This window comes from Zootermopsis nevadensis, unplaced genomic scaffold (assembly GCF_977971745.1).
Source record: "Zootermopsis nevadensis isolate Lab colony 2312 unplaced genomic scaffold, Znev_1.0 Znev_ptg000020l, whole genome shotgun sequence".
In the NCBI taxonomy this organism is placed as follows: Eukaryota; Metazoa; Arthropoda; class Insecta; order Blattodea; family Termopsidae; genus Zootermopsis; species Zootermopsis nevadensis.
Window position 1 is genome coordinate 15,408,596 of NW_028259152.1, and position 20,675 is coordinate 15,429,270.

The 20,675-nt window shown below is 35.9% G+C and overlaps 1 protein-coding gene across 2 annotated transcripts in view; it reads right to left on the reverse strand.

The window, feature by feature from the left end:
- LOC110835856 (xibalbin-1-like) overlaps window positions 1-18,429 on the reverse strand; it is a 53,301-nt gene extending 34,872 nt beyond the window's left edge. The window contains exon 1 of one of the 2 annotated variants that reach the window (XM_087351924.1): window positions 17,730-18,429. In XM_087351924.1, coding sequence (XP_087208050.1) covers window positions 17,730-17,823 — 94 coding nt within the window. In that variant the 5' untranslated portion in view covers window positions 17,824-18,429. The remainder of the gene's footprint in view (window positions 1-17,729) is intronic. The other variant, XM_087351925.1, reaches the window with a different exon arrangement.
- Window positions 18,430-20,675: the final 2,246 nt, after the last annotated feature.

Consider the following 20,675-nt stretch of genomic DNA (forward strand, 5'->3'; position numbering starts at 1 on the left):
CCCAATGCAGCCTCCTGGCTTATAACGAATACAAGAAACCTAACTTATTTTCAACAACTCTTCTTTGATTATGGTTTGATACGGAGAACCCGAGAAGTGACGTAGTAGGTATCGTAAAACGTAGGACGAAAGTGTCTTATTTTTTCATGTCTGTAATGAGGTCTGATGTAGTTGGTATTCATATTGGGTAAGAAGGAGGATCGTCTAAAGACATCTGAGATCAAACCGAAATGCGAGATAACTTGCAATGAAACGTGATTCCATCTTCTCGATAGCTCTCCATTGATTGCTACGTCATTTGCAGTCATGAGAGACTTCGAACCGTTGAAGTACGACGTCCTGGAATAGGAGCGGGCGAACCAGTTTCAGATCTCAAGAGAACCGAATTACGAGCTTGCGGTACAAATCTGTTTAGTGCCTCTGCACCTTACCACAGTTGATTTTTACCAAGCAGGAAGGCGCAACTTGCTTGATCGTAAATGGCGCTTTCAAATGCAGAGACTACTTCGCAGTGCATGGAGAATAATCGTGATTGTTGAATAGATTAGTAATGGCGGACTCGTCTCCTATTTGAAGCCTCTTTTCCGTCAACTGTTACTATTTCTAACTCTTCTTGATTTCTTCTGTGCTTTCTTCATTGATTGTTTCTGTATTCCATAATTCCATCAAATGTATTTTCCAGGCGTCTTTAGGTACTAAATTTAATTTTATTTCAACGTTCCCCTCCATTTTAATTTTTGAAATATTTTAAATCCTATTCCTTGTACACCAGTTATTTCTTATCTAAAACTTCTTGACGATGGTGAAGAGTCAATTGAATAAAAATTTACTTGGATATTATCCATCGTCTAGTAATAAAACGTAAAAAACGTAAGACGACGTTTCGGAGATGGGGCTCTATCTCCGTCTTCAGGTTCCTACTCAGTTGGGCCCACTAGATAGAGCTAATCCCTATCTCCGGAGATAGGGATAGAGATAGAGCCCCATCTCCGAAACGTCGTCTTACGTTTTTTACGTTTTATTACTAGACGATGGATAATATCCAAGTAAATTTTTATTCAGTTATTTCTTATTCCATTGGTTTACCTAACACATCACAATCTTGTCTTTTTGTGGTTCTTTGATAATTTCCAGACTTAAGCTCGTTAAATAACACAGTCTGCCTTGAAAATATTTTTTGTATGCATTTTTCTTTTCATCTTTTATCGATTCCATTTCTTCTTCCAAGACCTAATCCAATTACTCTTCCTATGGATTTGTATCCAAGAATTTCTTTTACATTTTTCCAGTCATCTTCTACGTTCTAATATCAGAATCTGCATTATCCTACACATTTCTCTTTGTCTTAAAAATTTACGTTTTATAAGAACCATCTACTTCAAATTCTTGTTCTTACGTGTTAGATGCATTCCTCTCGCTTAAGCCATGGTTTGTCCCGAAACTGCACTAAACGAAGTAATTAAATCAAGGTATTAACGATGGATCTCTGAAATATAAAAGTAGTCTAATAATTTGCTATTTGTTTTCAGACATATGCCGCTTATGTTTTCACGCGAAGTCTGTACTTGGATACAATATGAAACAGTTAACAAATGCGATATTAGATTCTCATGACCCTGACTGTCTGAATTTTTGCGTTATGGATTATGACATCGTGAAGTCCTGTAGCTGACTACCTACGTCACAGACGAAAGTGTTGCCTACACCAGAGTGTTACATTCGTACGCGTCAAATTTTGGTAGGTATTTTATTAGACGCTAACATCAAAAATATCTTTATAAAAATTGGTTATATTCCTTCTTGTTGCTACAAAAAAGAACATTTTAAGCAATTTAAAAGTTTAAATAAAAATATTTCTTTTACACATAAGAAATTAGATTAATTTTATGAAACTAATGAATGAATATTTTCTTATTTTGAAATGTTTCTATTCCGGTGAAACTTTGATGTTATGACATATTAAATTTGAACAAATAATTAATGTGATTAATTAAATTATATGATGAAAAAATGCTTCTTAAAGTATGCCAGTTACTTTTCTTCGTTCATCGGAATACAACCACTGAGATGTGTAAATTTATAAAACTCATTCAGCTAGACGATGATTAGTTCCAATACTGGTTGTGGTAAAGTTTTGTTTGGTTTAGTTATTGGGAACTTCGAGATTACAAGTGACAAGAGCTGTTTTACTATCGATTATGTCTCTTGTAGCTGGGTGTGGCAAGGAAGGAGACAGTTGAATACAGTGTCTCGTCTTGACAGAAATTTGTAGCTGGATGCACTTATTAAACTGAACCGAAATGGATGAATACACATCTGTTGTAACAATTTTTGATTTGATTTATTATAAAAGCATTTTGAAAGTCTACGATTCCATTCATGTTATATTTCTTCTTTTTTTTCTCTCTCTCTCTATGTGTATATATATATATATATATATATATATATATATATATAAAAATTAAAAAGCTAACAGAATACTCAACCAGCGAACAAATTCCACGTCGTTTAGGAACCAAAATGTTCATTACCGTGTTGACAACAAAATGCTCCTGTCCTCGGCGAGATAAACCCATTCCACACTTTAATACACTTTTCCTCTTATAGTCATCTTAATATTGTCCTTTCGTCGACTCCCAAGTCCTCCGACTGTATCCTCCATTCAGGCTTTAAAACCAAAATTTTGTATGCATGTATTGTCTCCCCCATGCAAACTTCAATCCTTGTCCAATCTCATCTCCTTTAATTTGGTCATTTTAATAATATTTGATGAAGATTACAGTTTTGAAGATAATTTTTTCAATTGTCTCCACACACATATTTTTAACTTCGTGTGTTTTATATAAACCAAAAGGTTTTTATAATTTATACCAGACTACACGGCACTAGAGCCCAGAAGACATATATTTTCTTTCTGAACGCTGTCAAAACCTAAAACAATTGTAGACAAGTGTTTGCTCCTTCCGTATGGTAACCACACTTAACCTTTCTAGAGTCCCTGAAGAGTCAACATGAGTTCTACCGCAATGCTGACGTTAAAATATGCAATTACGACTTCCAGAGGCAATTAAAATTACAAGGACCATTTCATCTGACATTACGAGACAACACAGGGCAAAGGAAGCTAACAAGCATTCGTTTCTGGGCTAGACATTTCCCAGGTTTGAGTCGTGACTGGATTGTGTTAAGATGTACGGTTAAATTTTGTAGAATCGACGGAGTAGTCGTACGGGGATATTATTCAGACGCGCCTGCGAGCCCCGTGACACAAGCGACACTACTGTCGGGCGGGTTGCAGACTAGGAGGCGTAAACTGTGGATGACAACAGCGGTTGGCTGGACTTTTACGCGTTATTCCAAAGCTTCCTTTTTGTCGAGGGCACGAAAAGAGAAGCAAACCACGACCTAGAAGCTTGTAGCGAGCCCCTCATTAGATTACAGTTCGCGTATTTCCTCCGACCAGCGAGGAACGATGGTCAGAGCTGCAATTTAATTACCCTGACGCCTCAGAATACCAGAAGTTGAGGTGTCTGCATTTGTGGTGTAATGTTGAGAAACAGGGAAAAACTAAAGGTCAAATGAAACAGCTCTGCGGTTTGGAAATGGGACACGTAAGTCTGCTCCACTAATTAAATGGTCACTCTCTGTTTCACCTCCGCCAGGTTCAGTAAACTGGTTGCTTACTCACTGGATGACCGGGCTTTAATTCCAGGCAGGGGCACAAATATCTCTCATCTATACCATGTCTCTTCCTATAATGGTGAAGCATTAATTACCTCATTAACGTACTGCATCAGTCACTGTAACTTGCTAGCCTATAACTAACTAACTAACCAGATGGCTTAGCGAACACAAAGGTTCATCACCGAATTAACCAAAGCCCTCCACCGGACCTTGTCCTGGGCCAACAAAATCCAGTCTCCTTCAACTCCTATCTCCCATAGATCCCGCCTGAGATTATCCTCCCATCTACGTCTAGGTCTCCCCAGCGGTCTCTTCCCCTCAGGCTTCCCAAATAGTGGACCCAACCAACCAGATGGCTTAGCGAACACAAAGGTTCATCACCGAATTAACCAAAGCCCTCCACCGGACCCTGTCCTGGGCCAACAAAATCCAGTCTCCTTCAACTCCTATCTCCCATAGATCCCGCCTGAGATTATCCTCCCATCTACGTCTATGCTAGCCTATTAAGAGTCTAAGTAATTAACTAACTAAAGGCATCTCTCGCTTAATAAACATCTTACGTAGTTCCTCAGACTTTCACAACGATTTTGGACGAATATTGTTTATTTTAAATTAGTGATTATAAAATGCTGTAATGGAGTAACGTGCAGTCGTTTCGGAGAACCTGGTTGTTTCCTTCTTCAAGACAAATTTTCCCAACATTGGTTTGTGTCGATAATTACATTTTTTAATCGCGATTTAATATCGTCGAATGATTGGATGATTAATAAATTAAAACGAATTAGGAACTGGATAGTCGTGAGCTAACTTAATGTAAATCTTCGTATTTTCCTGGAGGGACTGACGAAAAACTTATCAGGACAGCCGATCTCTTGCTAGACACTTGAACCTCCAAACCCCCGAATACACTGTGAAAAGCACTTTCCGACTCTTATCTGATCTGAATTTTTCTTTGTGAATGGAACTGTAATATTTTAAATTCGTTCTCAATTATCCGTATCTTGTTATATTTTCAGAGAATTTATTAACCTCCTTTACATTTTGAATGAATAATCTGGGCGTTCGGTTCCAACCTTGTCTCATCTGACTACCACTTAATATAACATTTTAATACTTCTCTTTCCAATTCTTCCAGAGAAACTGATCAACGTACACACCTGACATCAAAAATTCCAAATCTATTCGTTCGTTGAATCTCGAGGACTCGAGTGACAATTCGTAACAAGCTAGTTTTACGATGGGAAGTTGTTAGACACCCTCCAAATCCCCAAGCTGAATGACTACTCCGTGTTGCCTGTCCTCGATTACTTATTCAATGTTATTATAGCTACCCTCTATACATGAGGCCATCTTCTATATCCGGAACTTAAGGACGTGCCATGACGTCTTGAGAAATGACCAATTTAACACGGCCTACGTATTGTATATAAAAGATATATACTCAAATTCAGAAGCAGTCTAATAAGACTATCATTTGTCAAAGTGTTACGACCTTCAGTTCTTGAAGCATATAGTAAAATCACATGGACTTGCAATTCAGACGATGTTGTCCAGACGAAAGTGAAACTTTTTAGTAAAAGTCACTTGTTTAGGGGTGTATAAAGCCAGGAGTGTACTCTTCAGGGAAACAGGATTGAGGTACAGCTGGCATTAAGATGAAAAGTGAAATGAATTTGGGAGGGTTTTTTTTTTTTTTTTTGCAATTTTGATAGCAATGACGTTTGTTACTGGGGAATTTAAAGAAATCTCGGTCCAAAAATGGAGGAGACGAAGGAAAAACTTAGTTCATGGCACGATGTGAAGAAGATACAATTATATGAAAACTATTAGAGAAAAATAAGACTAACTTAAAGATATTGTAAATGAGTATAAAGTAATTTGGTACTGAGTGGATCGGCAAAAACAATGATAAAAAGACAAATAGGATTAAAAATTTTGGTTTTGTTGAGAAGTGTACCAGAAAGGAATAGAAGTTTGATGGTGGACTGGCGTAGGAAAAACAATTTTCTGATATTTGCAATAGGCGAACCCAAAATGAATCATGTTTTGACAAGCTTAAAATTACTGAAGACTTTTTCTGAATGAAAATTAAGGTATATATAATGAATTGACACTTAAACAGCGAAATTAAAATAGGAATGAAAATATATTCTGGAGCGATTTTCCGTAAGATTCACTTCATAATAAAAAAAGTAAAACTTCTGAAAGGAACTAAAAATTTATATGAAATAAATATACGAGGTAATGAAGGATGCCAGGTGACAAGGCAAATATATAATTTCTAGAAAAGGACAGAATGATGGAACAGAATACCTGAAGAAGAATTTTTATATGCAATAAGAGACGCCAATTACGGGACAGCCTCGCACGTGTCGAAGGTACAGAAATTGAGTCAAGAGTTCGATCCAAACACAAAAGCAAGAATTTCACGAGTAGGAAGGGCGAAGAGGGAAGCCGACCAGGGCGGAAATACGTCACATCAAGTAAGGAAAGCAAAACAAGACGATGGAACACCAGTGACGTAACGAGCAACAGCTGATGTGGAGATTGGTGACGTCGGAAGCAACAACGTGGACCTCACACTACAAGATGAAGATGGTGGGGGCGAATTGTCCTGCTGTCACCGGCGGGAAATGTATTCGAGTTAAATACCGGCAGACATGTTTTGTGTAGTTTGCTGACGTCACGTGCATTTGCTACAGGAACGAAGGAAAATCGAACGAGAGACAGAAGTGTTTCAACTTAGGAAATGAGCAGTGTGATGGGGGCACTTGGGGTAGGGTTCAGCGAAATTAAGTAATTAAAAATAAAAGCTGAAAAGTTTTAGATTTACTTAAAGCGAATTATTTTTGGCTAAGCGGAATGCAGGGCTGAATTTGGAACCTATATTAACGTATATAATAGCTACACTAAAATTGTGAAATAAAACCAAAATTTCAGGTAACCCAAGTCAACAGCAAAATATTTTATTTGTTTAATCGCTGAACATTAACATGGGTATGGTGTTCGACCATGCGTCGAATGTTCATGTTATAACACGCGAACCCACTTAACAGAATTTTTGCAAAAAACTTAAATTTGATCGACTCTCGGTTCCTAACCTAACCAAGGACCTCCAAAATAAAAGGCAGATGTACTGTTTTGTGTAAAATAACTTCTGGAATGTCAGACAAAAAAGAAATTTGTACTTTGTCGTAAAGAAAATTAATTTAAATACTCTTTATTAAACCCATAAACTTTTACATTAAACTGCATAAATTTGCTAAAAATTGAAACAGCTCTATTCGTTTTTGGAAAAGATTTTTAAGTGTGTTAGGTTCCGCTTGTTTGCCACTGAACACATCTCTTATATTAGTTTATGGAATAAAATTGATGTTGCATTCGCCAGTTTGAACTCTGGCGTTTTTAATCAGCACTTTTCCACTTCCTGACGAAATTAAAATGTGAACTTTATAATATGTAAAATTTCGAAAAGAAGGAATAAGCTTATTATTCAACCCACTCTTGTTTAATTCAAATTAGAGAGAATGGCTCACAAAGAAGTCAGTTTCGACTCTAGTCATTAAGTTCTTGGTAATCACATCAGCAATTATTTTAGACTCAAGACTGCCAACTGAAGTTGGTAATTCTTTGTTATTAAGTTTCTAAAAATACTCTACGCAAGTTTTCTAATTTTTAAATTATTCGTACCGTTATTTAACTTTGTTATATTTTACTTTCCCTTGTGGTTCTGCTGCCAAAGCTATTTGCAGAAACATCGACTTCTTTAATAAGGATTTTATTTTGCTGACATATCTCGTAACATTATTTGTAATGGTTAGTTTTACGTATCACAATTTTATACCTCATTTCTTATATCTAATTTCTGAGTTGACAGTATCCTATTCAGTTACTATTACTTGCTCTTAATATTGGTATTGGCTAAATTTCCTAGGTTTTAATTCCCCCCGCCCCTCATTAGTGTTTATCTGTTATTGGCTCTTTACTGGTGGCAAACAATTTAATAAAGGATTTGTGGAATTCAGGTATTTATAATATTTAAAATATTTCTTTTGTGTCCGTATTTTGTGGTATTTCATTTTGCACAATTTTTCTGATTTATTATTGTTTGTTTGTCTTCACACAGTATTAATTGATATTACTGTTTATTTTTGCTTGGATATAATTTTCCTTGTTTGGTTGTTATCATGCACATGAATAAATTAATTGAATTATATATTTCTTTCCGTTCTCTTAAGAATTACTTACACGCAACTTCTATTGAATTGAGCAAGGACGTAATTGCACTGTTTCAAATGTATAGCGCGGAAATCATGAATGACACGTTCGACAGGGATCTGAAAGGAGAGGCCAGAATATACTGTCACAGCAGTCGTGGACAAACCAACATCAGAAAAGATTTTTGTCAAGATGGCCAGTAGCCAAGAATATATTTCAACTTGGTTCCTAAGAATGTTACCGTTACATTAACCTTTTCAGCTCGTCAATAAAAAAAGAAAGTTATAAAAATGTAATTTTCGAAAAACTCTCGTGAGTAAACCAATTTATTAATCATCAAGTTGTCAAAGAGTTGAGTTCATTGTCGGTCCTTAAGGCCGTGATTGTTTTACAGTGTCCTTAACTGTAATAAGAATTGGAGTCATATTCTAGTCGGTTTGTACTTCATCAGCAATGTTGGCAGTCCGTTCATTTGCATCCTGTCAACGGGCAAATCTATTTCCTTCCGGGCCCCTAAAATTTTATTATTGCATTTGGATATGTAGTGAATGAATGAATATATTAATATGAAAATGTTAATCAATATATGAATAAAATACATTGTTTCCTTTTGTAGGTTGTAATTATATTTTATTACACTGATCTTTTTAATACGTATCTTATCTCTCACTGCACGTTCTTCTGCCCGTCACGTGATTTGTATCTCAGTAGCTGAGCTTCAGAATTTATGTTGGCCTGACTTTATGTTGGGAGAACGAACCTGTGTTCTTACTTAGCCTGCATTATTCTAAACGTTCGCTGGCTTAATAATACATTGTTTATAAAACTCGTTATTTTTTAGAAACTTATTGGAGTTTTATGTTTTTTTTTTCATTTTTATATTATGAGTGCGAGATAATTGAAGATATATGGTCATTGCATGTTGTTGTCATAAAGGATACATTTAAATGACAACGGATTTCTGCGGAGACATTTAAATTATGTAATATGTATCTTGGTTCATATATTTAATTGTTGTTCTCCTGAAACAATTTTTAAGCGATATTATTTTAACTATATATAATCGCCCTGATGATGGCGGTAGCAAAGACCCTTGAAACGTCGGTAAACTTCTACCAGACTACAACAACCCACAAGACAGCAATCTTTATTTTGAACGTCTCCTTCCTAATCTGCAACGTGTGGAAGCGACAGCTTTCTGGCTCAAAATTAATTAGGAATCCATATTTTAATTTCGTTCTATAATCCACCAATAGGAATTACAGAACGAGACCTCGACTTCCTATTTGCTACTGGTAATAGTAATAGTTGAAGTGACTTCAGCGCCAAGCACGTCTTATGGAACTTTGGGAAAAACTATACCGCCAAGTAAACTCTATCGAACTATTATAAATTAACTTCATCGACCGATATCTGCTGATATTCCACCCCACGCATTTCCCCACAGAGTGACGCGGATGTCCTAGGCGTCGTCTTTATCAGCAACGTTGAAAACTCCCCAGTAATTCATAGGTAAACTAGGCATTCTTTGCATCCGACCACAACCACAACCTAGTAATTACGTGATCCATCAAAAGTGGTATAAGTTAAGCAAATGTTATCTATAGTGAAGCAAACTTAGAATTTAACAAGAACTATGTTGTAAGTAATCTAACTTCTCTATTAGTTAAACTGATGTAGCGGTTAAACACTTTGCAGACTTTAGTAAAACCAGTCGATATTTCAATAAAATATTCTCTGGTGATCAGCAGCGTTAGACGGTTAAACGATGAAACCGACGTTTCAGTGACTATCTCTGTTCCCATCATCAGGGTTCTGAACCCGATACGGCTGATCACTGCAGCGTTATGGGATTTAGAACATCATACTTAAGTCAGCTGCTTCTAGTTTTCAAATTTATTGCAAAAAAATTATTTATAAGTCATTACCATTACAGTATTTCCCTTTATAATAGAGAGAAAAAAATTAGTAGTCCTGAAAGAGGGCAATGACCACGCTTCTCCATTGAATTATGTACCAATAAACACACAATTCTTCCTCGGTAAAGCATTTGAGAAATAAACGTTTTGAAAATATTACATTTTAAGCTCCTGGAATTCCAAATTATTAGGAGTAACAAATATCGCTTTAAAAGAGAACATTCCAGAACATACATTGCTGAAGTATAGAACGCATTACTCATGTCCTCGACAATAACAAAGCCACAGTGTCAATGTTCTACATACTGGAGAGATTTTGATAAAATACTGACCACAGGGCTAATTGTAAAAGTTATTACAGGCAATGTTAAGTCTCGCCTACTATGTATAATTCATAGTTATCCCAAAAATCGATCACTCTCTATTACGCATGGGAGTTCCCAAGGGAAACTCATTCGGGCCCCACACGTTATAAAAACATTATTGATATTTCATCTATTTAAAATGATTCTAACGTAGGCATTTCAGTCTATCCTCATGACACGAATATTAATGTTTGGTCACACATCAGCAGCTGATGCAAAATTAAACCAAACAAACAGGCCTTCTAGAATCGCGGTTTCATAAACGGAGGTTAAAGATTGACACACACAAATGCACTATAACTTTTGTTTTCAAAACAGTTTCGTTGTTTACACTGCAATAACTTTCATCCAGTAAAGATTTTTAATGAAAACGTAACGTTGACAAATGAACCAAAATAATTAACATGTTCTGCATGTTTTGTGAAGCTTACGTCAGTCTTAGGTAAATGTTTCCGATATTAAACTAATCCTCCACCGTTGATGTAAATCTATATTTAGTTTATAAATCACTGTTCTTGTCCTCGCTGACGCACTGGCCCCCCTCCTGAAACTTTCTGAACAAGTTTACATAAATAAATCAAAGGAATTTCAAAACAAAGGCATCAGAACAATAACAAAATTTCATAAGGCAAAATCAATAAACATTCTACACAAGCGGAATGGAATTTAATTAATAAAAATAGTATCATGGGGATAGCGACTGCAGTCGGTCAGCAGCGAGAACCGATAAATTCAAAAATGATGACACTCTTGTCTCGTCAGTGATGAATATCTACGTCCACGAACTGTCATTTTAATATAACTGATCCGGCAAACCATTATGAATACATAAGCAGTCATCTGTTTTTAAGTCTGTCAGAATAGAACTCATAATGCAGTTCCCAAATGCTAACCTAACCTCGAAACACACTATTTCTTAAATTCTCACTCGCTCAGAAACATTTTAACATCAGACTGACTGAAGATCTCGTTACATGCAGCCAAATTTTGGGTGAATCCCTGAGGATCGAGGCCGCAGGCGGTGACATCAACGGATCTAAAGAAATGGAGATAACCACCAAGGACAAACTGGGTACATATGATTTATGATTGGTTTTCGTTTCTCATCCGAATCATACACAAACAGCAAACGTGTGTTAAACAAATCTGTTAAATATTTGGAAATATCGTTGGTCTGATACGGTGGTCTAGCGGTTAGAACGCTGGCCTTGTAATCCTGGGGTCTCGGGTTCGATTCCCGGCGGTCCCCGAATTTATAACTTGTGTTGGGCAAGGCCGTGGTCTAGGCAACACGGAGTTTTCCTCCGTGGCATCCCAACAATTACTCCATTCACACACAGAAGAAGGTAATGGCAAACCACTTCTGGATCATCTGCCAAGAACGTATATGAACAGGTCCCAGTCCGAGAAAAGGATGGAAGGATCCTGTTCATATGGACCTGTCCTCAGACAGAACACTAAATAATAATAATATGAGGTGGTCTAGCGGTTAGAACGCTGGCCTTATAAAAAAAAAAAGATCGTTGGTAGAAGTTAGTTTGTATCGAGAAGGTCCCGCCAACTGAAAACTCCATGAAGGTTTTCCGTGAGTTTTTTCTGCCCTGAATGAATTTCCCTAAGTTGGGCCAAGTCATTTTCCCTCTTCACATCAAAATTCGACCAAATTCTGTCCTTCCTATGGTCTAAATTAAAATTAAAAACTCCGACATAACCATGTTCAACTTGTTTCTTTAGCTCACGGCATAATGCATGTCACTTTTCATCAGTCCCAACGCTCAACAGTCTCTTCATCTCGCGTCAAATTAAGTATCTCTAATGTCAAATATAATGTCAGTTATTGAATTACCCGTTAGAGATACATCAATTATCCTGCATGCTACAAAAACTATTTAAAGTTTTCCTTTCAGTGCTGGAAGTTTGATGTCTCTACGTCGCGTAGATGTTACTAAATACGAGCAATTTTTTTAAACGTTCAAATCATTAGTTTGTGTGTGTCTTAGTCCATAGTTCTTATTCTCTGTTATTGCCTTATCTCTCCAGCGACTGGAATAAAGATTTTCATTACTGTCTTCTGCAAATGAGCAACGTCCCATGAATATGCGAAACATGGCTCAAAATTAATGGTGGATAGACCAATCCGCAAAGCTCTTTTCTTATAAATTAGCGAGTTGCATTGTGCTAAATAAAATCTCTTATACATTAAAAAATGTCCGTCAATAGACGTGTTTCGCTTCATAATCAAGCAGGCACGCACTCTACCGTCAACACAAACAAACACTTTGATCACATGTGCACTGTCCATTCATTGTGACGTGATGTGATGTAGTTCTGATTAAAGGATTCGTCGTTGTTTTAATTACAGAAGCGTCAGTTTCCATTAACTCGTAACAAACAACGCGTATACCCTCGCTCCACTGGAAGCTATTTTGCATATTCAGTCCTAGAACTCGGACCTGTTTCTACGGAGAACGTTTACGAAATATGGAGTAGGAGCGCAAGGTACAATGTGAAAATGGGAACGTCCCTGTCATTCTGTTATCACTTCAGCAATCATCGGGCTGTGGATGAAGCGGGTAGTTGTAAATTAATGAATCACCCCTTTCAGATCCATATAATAAAAGCGTGACGTAATGAAAATTAAAATTTGGAAACAACATAAAAACATTGAACGAATCTTTCTTCTTTTTCTCCTCGTCATTTTTCGTCTCCTGTTGTAACTTATTCTTGTTCTTTCCCTTTTTCAATCTCGTCTTTCTTTTATTACCCACATTATTCGTATCCTTTTTATAATTCATCACTAATTTTCCTTAACTTTCATCTCGTCTTTGCTATTAAGTATTTCTGACATAACCCTACTTTTCTTAACTGCCGCATTCAAGCGCCTCTAGTGTCCCAGTCTGTAAACCTCTGCGTTCAGGCTCTACAAATACGTTATAATGTGTTATTAATACAAAAAAACCAACGTTTCGCATATTTCCTTTACATCCTCGTGGTTCACATTTGTAAAATTCGAAATATTTGCCATGTGTTTTGAATTATGCATTCTTATAAGTTATTTGACAAATTTTACCAAATAACAACGCTGTTGAAATAAATCAAACCCCAGAGGTTTGCGACATATTAATTCCATAAATATTTTTATATTCTTGAAGACAGTTAATTTTTATCTTATAGATATTTAATCTTATATGGATCACAACATCGATCTATAGTTCGTGTATTTATAGAAAATGTAAGTAGTTGTAAATTAGGAGCTTAATTTGTTCTTGTACTTTCAGCCTCCATAGATACACTATAAGCACATACTGCTAGTGAAATTTGTTAAATTCTGTTTAACTCTTGCATGTTCTCATAATTTGATTTCTCGAATAATTGTAAGTGTTCATAGTTAAAGCACTAGAAATTTCAGCCAACGTCTGTCGCTTTTTCGCATATGAGACAGTTTCGAATAGCAAAACGAAATGGCGAGTATATCTGACAAAAAGGATAGGTCAGGTCCACGCTGACATCTTATGCATTATTTTCACCTTTGACCTAATAGATTTTTGCCCTTTAATAGTTTACATGTCCATCGGTGCTCCATGTTACACCTCCGTCATCAGGGCGATTCATCGCCCTGATGACGGAGGCAGTATGACCTCTAAAACGTTGGTTAACATCGACCAGACTACACATCGCAACAACCCAGAAGACAGAAATCTTCATACTCATCGCCCTGATGATGGAGGCAGTATGACCTCTGAAACGTCGGCAAACATCGACCAGACTACACAGCGCAACAACCCAGAAGACAGACATCTTCGTCTTCTGTAACATTGCCAGAAAATAATACTGTTCAGTTTATTCGCACTCGTAATTAGTAGGGGTTGGTGCAGAGGGAAGTTTTGGAAACCACAAGTAGACGTGGACCCTAATAGGCAGAGCGCGGCGTCGAGATCGATATTGTGTGTGCAGGACGAGGACCCGAGTGGGCGACGATGCCCCTTCCTGGAAAGTGTTCTGAAGAGTGGACGAGTGACAAGACGCAGTAGCGATAACGAAGTGACACTACAGCCCGATACAAGGTCTTGGTATGGGATATGCGAGCGAGTCGTTGAATGCGGAACTCCACAATTTAATTTAGAACACAATACACCTAGGCAGACATAGAAACCTGTGGGAAAAATGTGTAGTGCAACATTCTATTTTGGATAATAATAATAATAATAGCATTGTCACAAATTAATATGCTACTTAGATAGGTGAATATTTGGACATAACACGAAATCAAAGTTACCGTAAAGCCGTAAGAACTAAGCACAATTGTTTTAGCATTAGGTGTCTATAAAGAACATTAATAAATAAAAATAACTTCATAATAAAAATCTAAATAGAATATATTATTATTATCTCATCTATTCAAAACTTTATATGGTATTTACTTCCATGTACCCGACACAGACCTTGTCCCTAAGGTAAATAGCTATTTTCGAAATGCATTTTGTTTTTAATACGTGCTACACGTATTATATAGTTTTATTGTTAGGGATGACTACATATTATTATTATTTTCACAACAGTTAACTATCATCCGCTTTGTGAAATGTTGAAGATGAGAACAAGTTAGAGAGTTATTTTTCATGGATGTTAAACGTAGTCTTATATTGATACAGTAAAATAAATTACCAAGTACAGACACAGACTACACAAGAAAATATTTGTTCCTTAAAGGAAAAAGGAATTTTGTAATATATTTACGCCACTTAGTGTGATAAGTACATAAAATAAAAAGTACGAGGTTTTGGGTATCTTAATTGTTTGAGAGAAACAAGAAATACATAATAATTTTGTCAGTGATACCACTTTGAAAATCTCCGCTTGTGAGGCTGAATAAGACATGGAAAGGTAATATTAAAACATTCTGTGTGAAACAGTCTTTTATATGTTAACGAGAAGAAATATTTCGAAATTTATTAAATTTGATGTAAAGTCTTGCATATTTATCAAAGTTGTTACACACAGAATTATTAGGCCGATCTGTGTTAATGATCTGTCTCCATACAAGAGGAATTCCTTTCGGACAAAGTTTTTCGTTGTTTTATTGAGTGGTTCAAGATAAAAAGTGTCATGTTCATTTATTTCAATGGTCATAGTGCTTCAAACCACATCATGTTCTCATAACCCCTTTTGTAAATCATTATTTTGTTTACGAGTAATTTTACAAAGTCAAAAGTTGAGAATAGTCGATGTTGATACAAATTAAATATTCAAATTTGTGTGGACGATTGTGCTACAGACTGCAAATACCAAAGCACCTATTAACTTTAATTTTCTTTCTTGCTTTCATCGCTGGAAGAAGGTCTCCAGCGTCTTCGGGCACACCTCACGCATTCTAATTAGAGCAATTGCAAGTCGGAGTGGATCATTTGCGGTGATACAAATTCAAGAAGCAAATGTTAAAAGAGTGTGCAAAATTAACATCAGGTTTAATTAAAACGTCACTATGTATTAAAAGAATATCTAGTTTAATTTGCAGATGTTGTAAACAAATCTATTAATTTTGGAGTGGAAGGCATTTAAAGTGGAGCCATAAAATACATCTCTCAAGACTTCGTGTTGTTAGAATACAGTAAAAATCAGGTTAATCGTGAAGACACTTTGGGATGTTGTACCGCGTTGTCATCGTCCTGAAGATGGAGGCATAAAATTGCTCTGAAATGTCAGTCTATATCTAGTAGATTACAGGGTGCAGCATACCAGACGATAGCAGCCAGATTCTCAAAATAAATAAGTTAACATATTTGAATAATATATTATTTGAGAGACAAAATATAATTTGTCTAATAAACGTTCTACTTATCACATAATCCCGAATCATCATAATTTTTTGAATAAAGTCTACACAAGAAGTGAAATAAAAATCATAAATATCTGACAATTCGCCGTGTATTATATGTCAGTTATTTAAAGGAGCACGTTAGTCTATTTTAATTTAAAATTTAACTGACTCTGTCAATCTTTGCTCCAGAACTCACAAACATCTTCAGCAAATCTGATATTATACTCGTTCTTTTAATTCACGTAAGTGTTAAGAAAAATTGCAAAAGTATTGTAATTATTATTATTATTATCATCAACTATCTTGTAGTTCATTTTTGAATTTGATTGAATACAGCTCAAGAAAACGTCAAAACAGCGGCCATTATTTATTTCTGAAGAAGCATTCTTCCCCATGAAGTTAATTACGTACGTAGTTTGAAAATAATTAATTTATAAATTTTAGTGTGAAGAAATTCCAAATTATGTCTCTTTTATTTTCTCTAACAAAATATTACATTCCAAAAAGGCTTTTATTTGCTATTAATTTCAAAACCGTTTCAACAGATTTTACTGATACATACTGCAGAAATTCTCAATAAGTATAAAGGGAAAACTTTATAATAATAAACTACATTTAATTGTTATTATAATGGGATAAGTAGACGCTTAATACTTGAAATGGCCTTGTATAATTTTATAGGAATTAAAACCGGATTTTCATAATATAGCCAACAACCACCTGCGTAGTGGCATGATAAATCTAAAACAACACACACGTAAATTATAGAATAATATTAAAGCTGATATTACTGCTGTAACTGTCATGATTAATTTTTGTTATTAAAAATTTGGCTTCAATAACAATTCAGTTTGGTTAAAATTCTAAGAATGGGTGTAGTAATCATAATTATATTAATTTCATAAATATTATAAACTTCAGTAATATTCTTTCATCGTTTATTAGTGTTATTTCATTAACGAATTTTAAATTAATTAGTTTTACAATTTATATTGCCGTCAAACTTCATAGAAACTGTGAGTGTGTGTAAGAAGTTTACTCCTTGCCTTCTTGTAACTTAGTGAAGTTCAGTGCGGTTCCCTCCAAAACTTAATTCAATGTCAATAGTCAGTAAACCTTACTGACATCGTAAATTAGTCAGTACTTAAACTTTATAAGCACTAATTTGTTAAAAAAAATATATATATTTCCCTTCCTTCTTGCCTGAAAATCGTAATATAATTTTGTTGATTTTCTTTTAATTTTTGTAAAAGTATACAAGTTTCTGTTTCAAGTAATTATAATAATTAAGAAAATATATATACTAACGTCAAAAAAAGAGCATATGAAATAAAATATTAATCGTTGTATTGTATTCATATTAATAGCATTTTAAGTTCATCACAGAATTACGAAGATTGTGACAGAAATGTTTACGCACATTAAGGCTAAATTAAAACCAACAGTGACATAACCTCATTCGTTGACACTAAACATGCTTGACAACTTTTCAAAGCAAACGACTTCAACGCAAACCCCAGTATGTGGTAATAAGTTGTAGACATAAATAGTTGAATTCGATATGTAATAGCACTGTGGCGTTTATTTTGAAAGTAATTCTTATAAAAAGTCTCTCAGTAATCCAGATGTAGCTGGAAAATTTCAAAGTCTAAAATCGCCTGAACTACGAGAAGCGTAATGTGTAAACATACGAATGGGGAGAAAATAATAGAAACAATGACTCACCATCGTCTTCCAGATACGGACCAGCGGTCGTTGGCATTACGAACTGCCCGAGGATCAGAATAGCGCAGGCCAGAACAAAAAGATACGTCCTCATGGTTTTCCAACAGGTGTTGATTCGTCTTGATCGGCGTCGAGTGGCTGCGTAGGGTCTGTTGGCCGGGAGCCGGGTTTATATCTCCAACCTTACTGCCCCCCTAAACCCATATGCAGCCTCGAGTTGAAATCCTACGCACCACTGAGCATGCGCACTAGACCACGAGGGGAAAATTCGCACCGTCCAATAAGGAATTAGAACACGAGGCACCGCCCTAATATGATTGGGGGAGAAGTTAAAAATAAGTGGTATATGCTACATGAAAATAGATAACACGAATTGCACCCACGTAGAACAGTGTTCATTCTGTATTACATCTTTGGGGAAGGGTTGGAAAATTATGTTGTGACGCACGAAGAGGGGACTGAGGGAAAATTGAATAAAATAAGTTGAAAGGAGAAATTTCATCTGCTGTAGCCTGCATTTCCCTAAGCGTCCGTCTGACCAGTAAGCGCTGGTGTTACGTTGCTTAGCAACAGTTTAATGCATCAATCGATCACTCTATAGTTCCAAAGTAATAGTAAGGTTATGTCAGTCATTCGCTTTAAGAACACAAATGTAAGAATAACGCAGGGTTTTTTACAATGTGTAAAATTCCATGTGTCACCCAAACCTGTAAAGTGCAAAGATTTTAGTGCGTTTAAAGTTTAATGTGTTCTATAATTTGCATTGAATCTGTAAGAAATAACAAGTTCTTGTATATTTCAAATTAATTGACGTCGTTTTACGTTTTATATTTTACTAGACGATGGATAATATCCAAGAAAAAATTTATTCAAATCACTCATTACCATGTTCAAGAACTTTTAGATTTGACAAGACATCCGAGTTCGTGAAATTTATTTTTGTCAAGTAAGAATGAAGTTAATGAAATTTCGTTTCAAAACATTCCTTATTAAATATGGTATAACACTCCACATATTTTTTAAAAGTTCCTCCTCTACTGTAACACCTCCAATACAAACAGCAAGCAGTTGTAATGTGTTGACTGTCTTTACTCTTATCAATTTCAATTAAATAAGCCACAAAATTTTTACATTCTTCTTTAAGCTGATAATTTGTACCCCCGTCAAGTCATAGACACGAACTGGTAATGTATTTGCAGACAGACTGATACATTTAAAAAGCTGCTGTTTCCGAGAAAAACAGTTTCTGTTGCCCACGATTTGCATCCCCTCACAAACAAACCGTCCCTAAATGGTTTCGATTATTTTGCAGTAATTTACAATTTACATAATCCTCCTGATTCATTAGCCACAGTAAATGCGTTACGTTGCAATTGCAGATCTGATTTAAAAACGTTGAATTTGAGATTACCAAATTTCTTTGTGGGCATTGTTTTATAATTACGATGTTATTTTACTCCATAGTCACAGATTCTCCTATTACAAATGATTTAATCTATTTTATCTCGAACTATACTAAATAAATAATATTTTTTTCCATTTGTCTTTAAATACATTTCCCTCGTATTTCAATTTCCTCTTCAATTTGACACTGACATTGAGAAACATTTTCACAAAATAAAAAAAATATATATATGTTTTCCACCTCTTCTATGTAGACACGAAGATACAAGGTCTCTTAAACAGTCAAATTCAGTTTGTAACTCACGTCAACAACCGGAGAAGGGCTCGGTGAAGAGACAACACACAACTGCGTTGTTTGGTTACTCACACGCGATTCCCAGACACCTGAGACACGAGGCAAACATTATAACGACGGGGAGGGTCGATCGGTGGAGAGGGATTAACCTCTTACCGGTGCAGAACACGTACACAGTACTTTCATTATTTCAAATATATTACAGTGAGAAATGCGTCTTTATGTAGGTTTTCTTTGTGAAGTATTATAAAGCGATTAACGACAAGTTTTAATCATGAGGTTAGTAATTTTCTTTTTGGAGCTCAACCGTATTTGGTAGTACTGTTCGCGAGAGTAAAGTATCTGTGACGTATACAGCCTTGAGAGTCACGTGATGCATTACTACGCAAGACGTTTTCGTCTTATTTATTCGATTTAATGACTGGACGATCGAGGTTCAATCCCTAGCGGGGGGCAGAGGATTTATCCTCCAGCTCTGGGGTCCATCCAGTCTCCTATCTGATGGGTACCGGGATCCTTTCCCGGGGGTAAAGAGCGGCCGGAACGTGATACTGACCACTCACACCCCATCTGGTGCCGAGGTTAAGAATTAGTAGGATACCTTATATGGAGTATAGTGAGACAGCTTCTTACTGTTTTCAATTAAAACAGTAATTGCAAAAACAAATGAATAACGATACTACGAAGGGTGGAGGAGCACAAAACAAGAAACACCTGAGAGAAATATCTTTGCACTAAAGACGAATTTTCTCAGCTACGTAAAGCGGAGTTGCGCATGCGCACATCAATACTACCAGGCCGCGTACGTGACGGATATTTATTTACAACGCAAATGTGCCAAATAATTCTGCCTTTTGGATTGAAGCTGTCTGAAATCCAAGAATGAAACAGAAGAAAATAAAATTATCCAGATATTTACAACCGTTAGTTTTTACTGCGTGACACAATTATTTTAAAATCCCAAAGTTGGTAAGGCAGAGAATTTATTTCAAATTTTATTGGAAAACGCATATTGGCGATATTGATAGCCGGGGAGGGGGAGGGGTTGGCAAAAAGTCAGTAAAGTGTACTTCTTACCGGACTACACAGAAATTCCCCATGCGTTCTTTGCCACACACATAAAAAATATTATATTAGCCCTCCCCCCCCCCCCCCCCGATATAACCAAAAATTTTCTAGCTACAGAAAATTAGCTCTATTCGATTGTTTCAGGTACCTTAATTAATCCACCACACGAAAACTAAAAG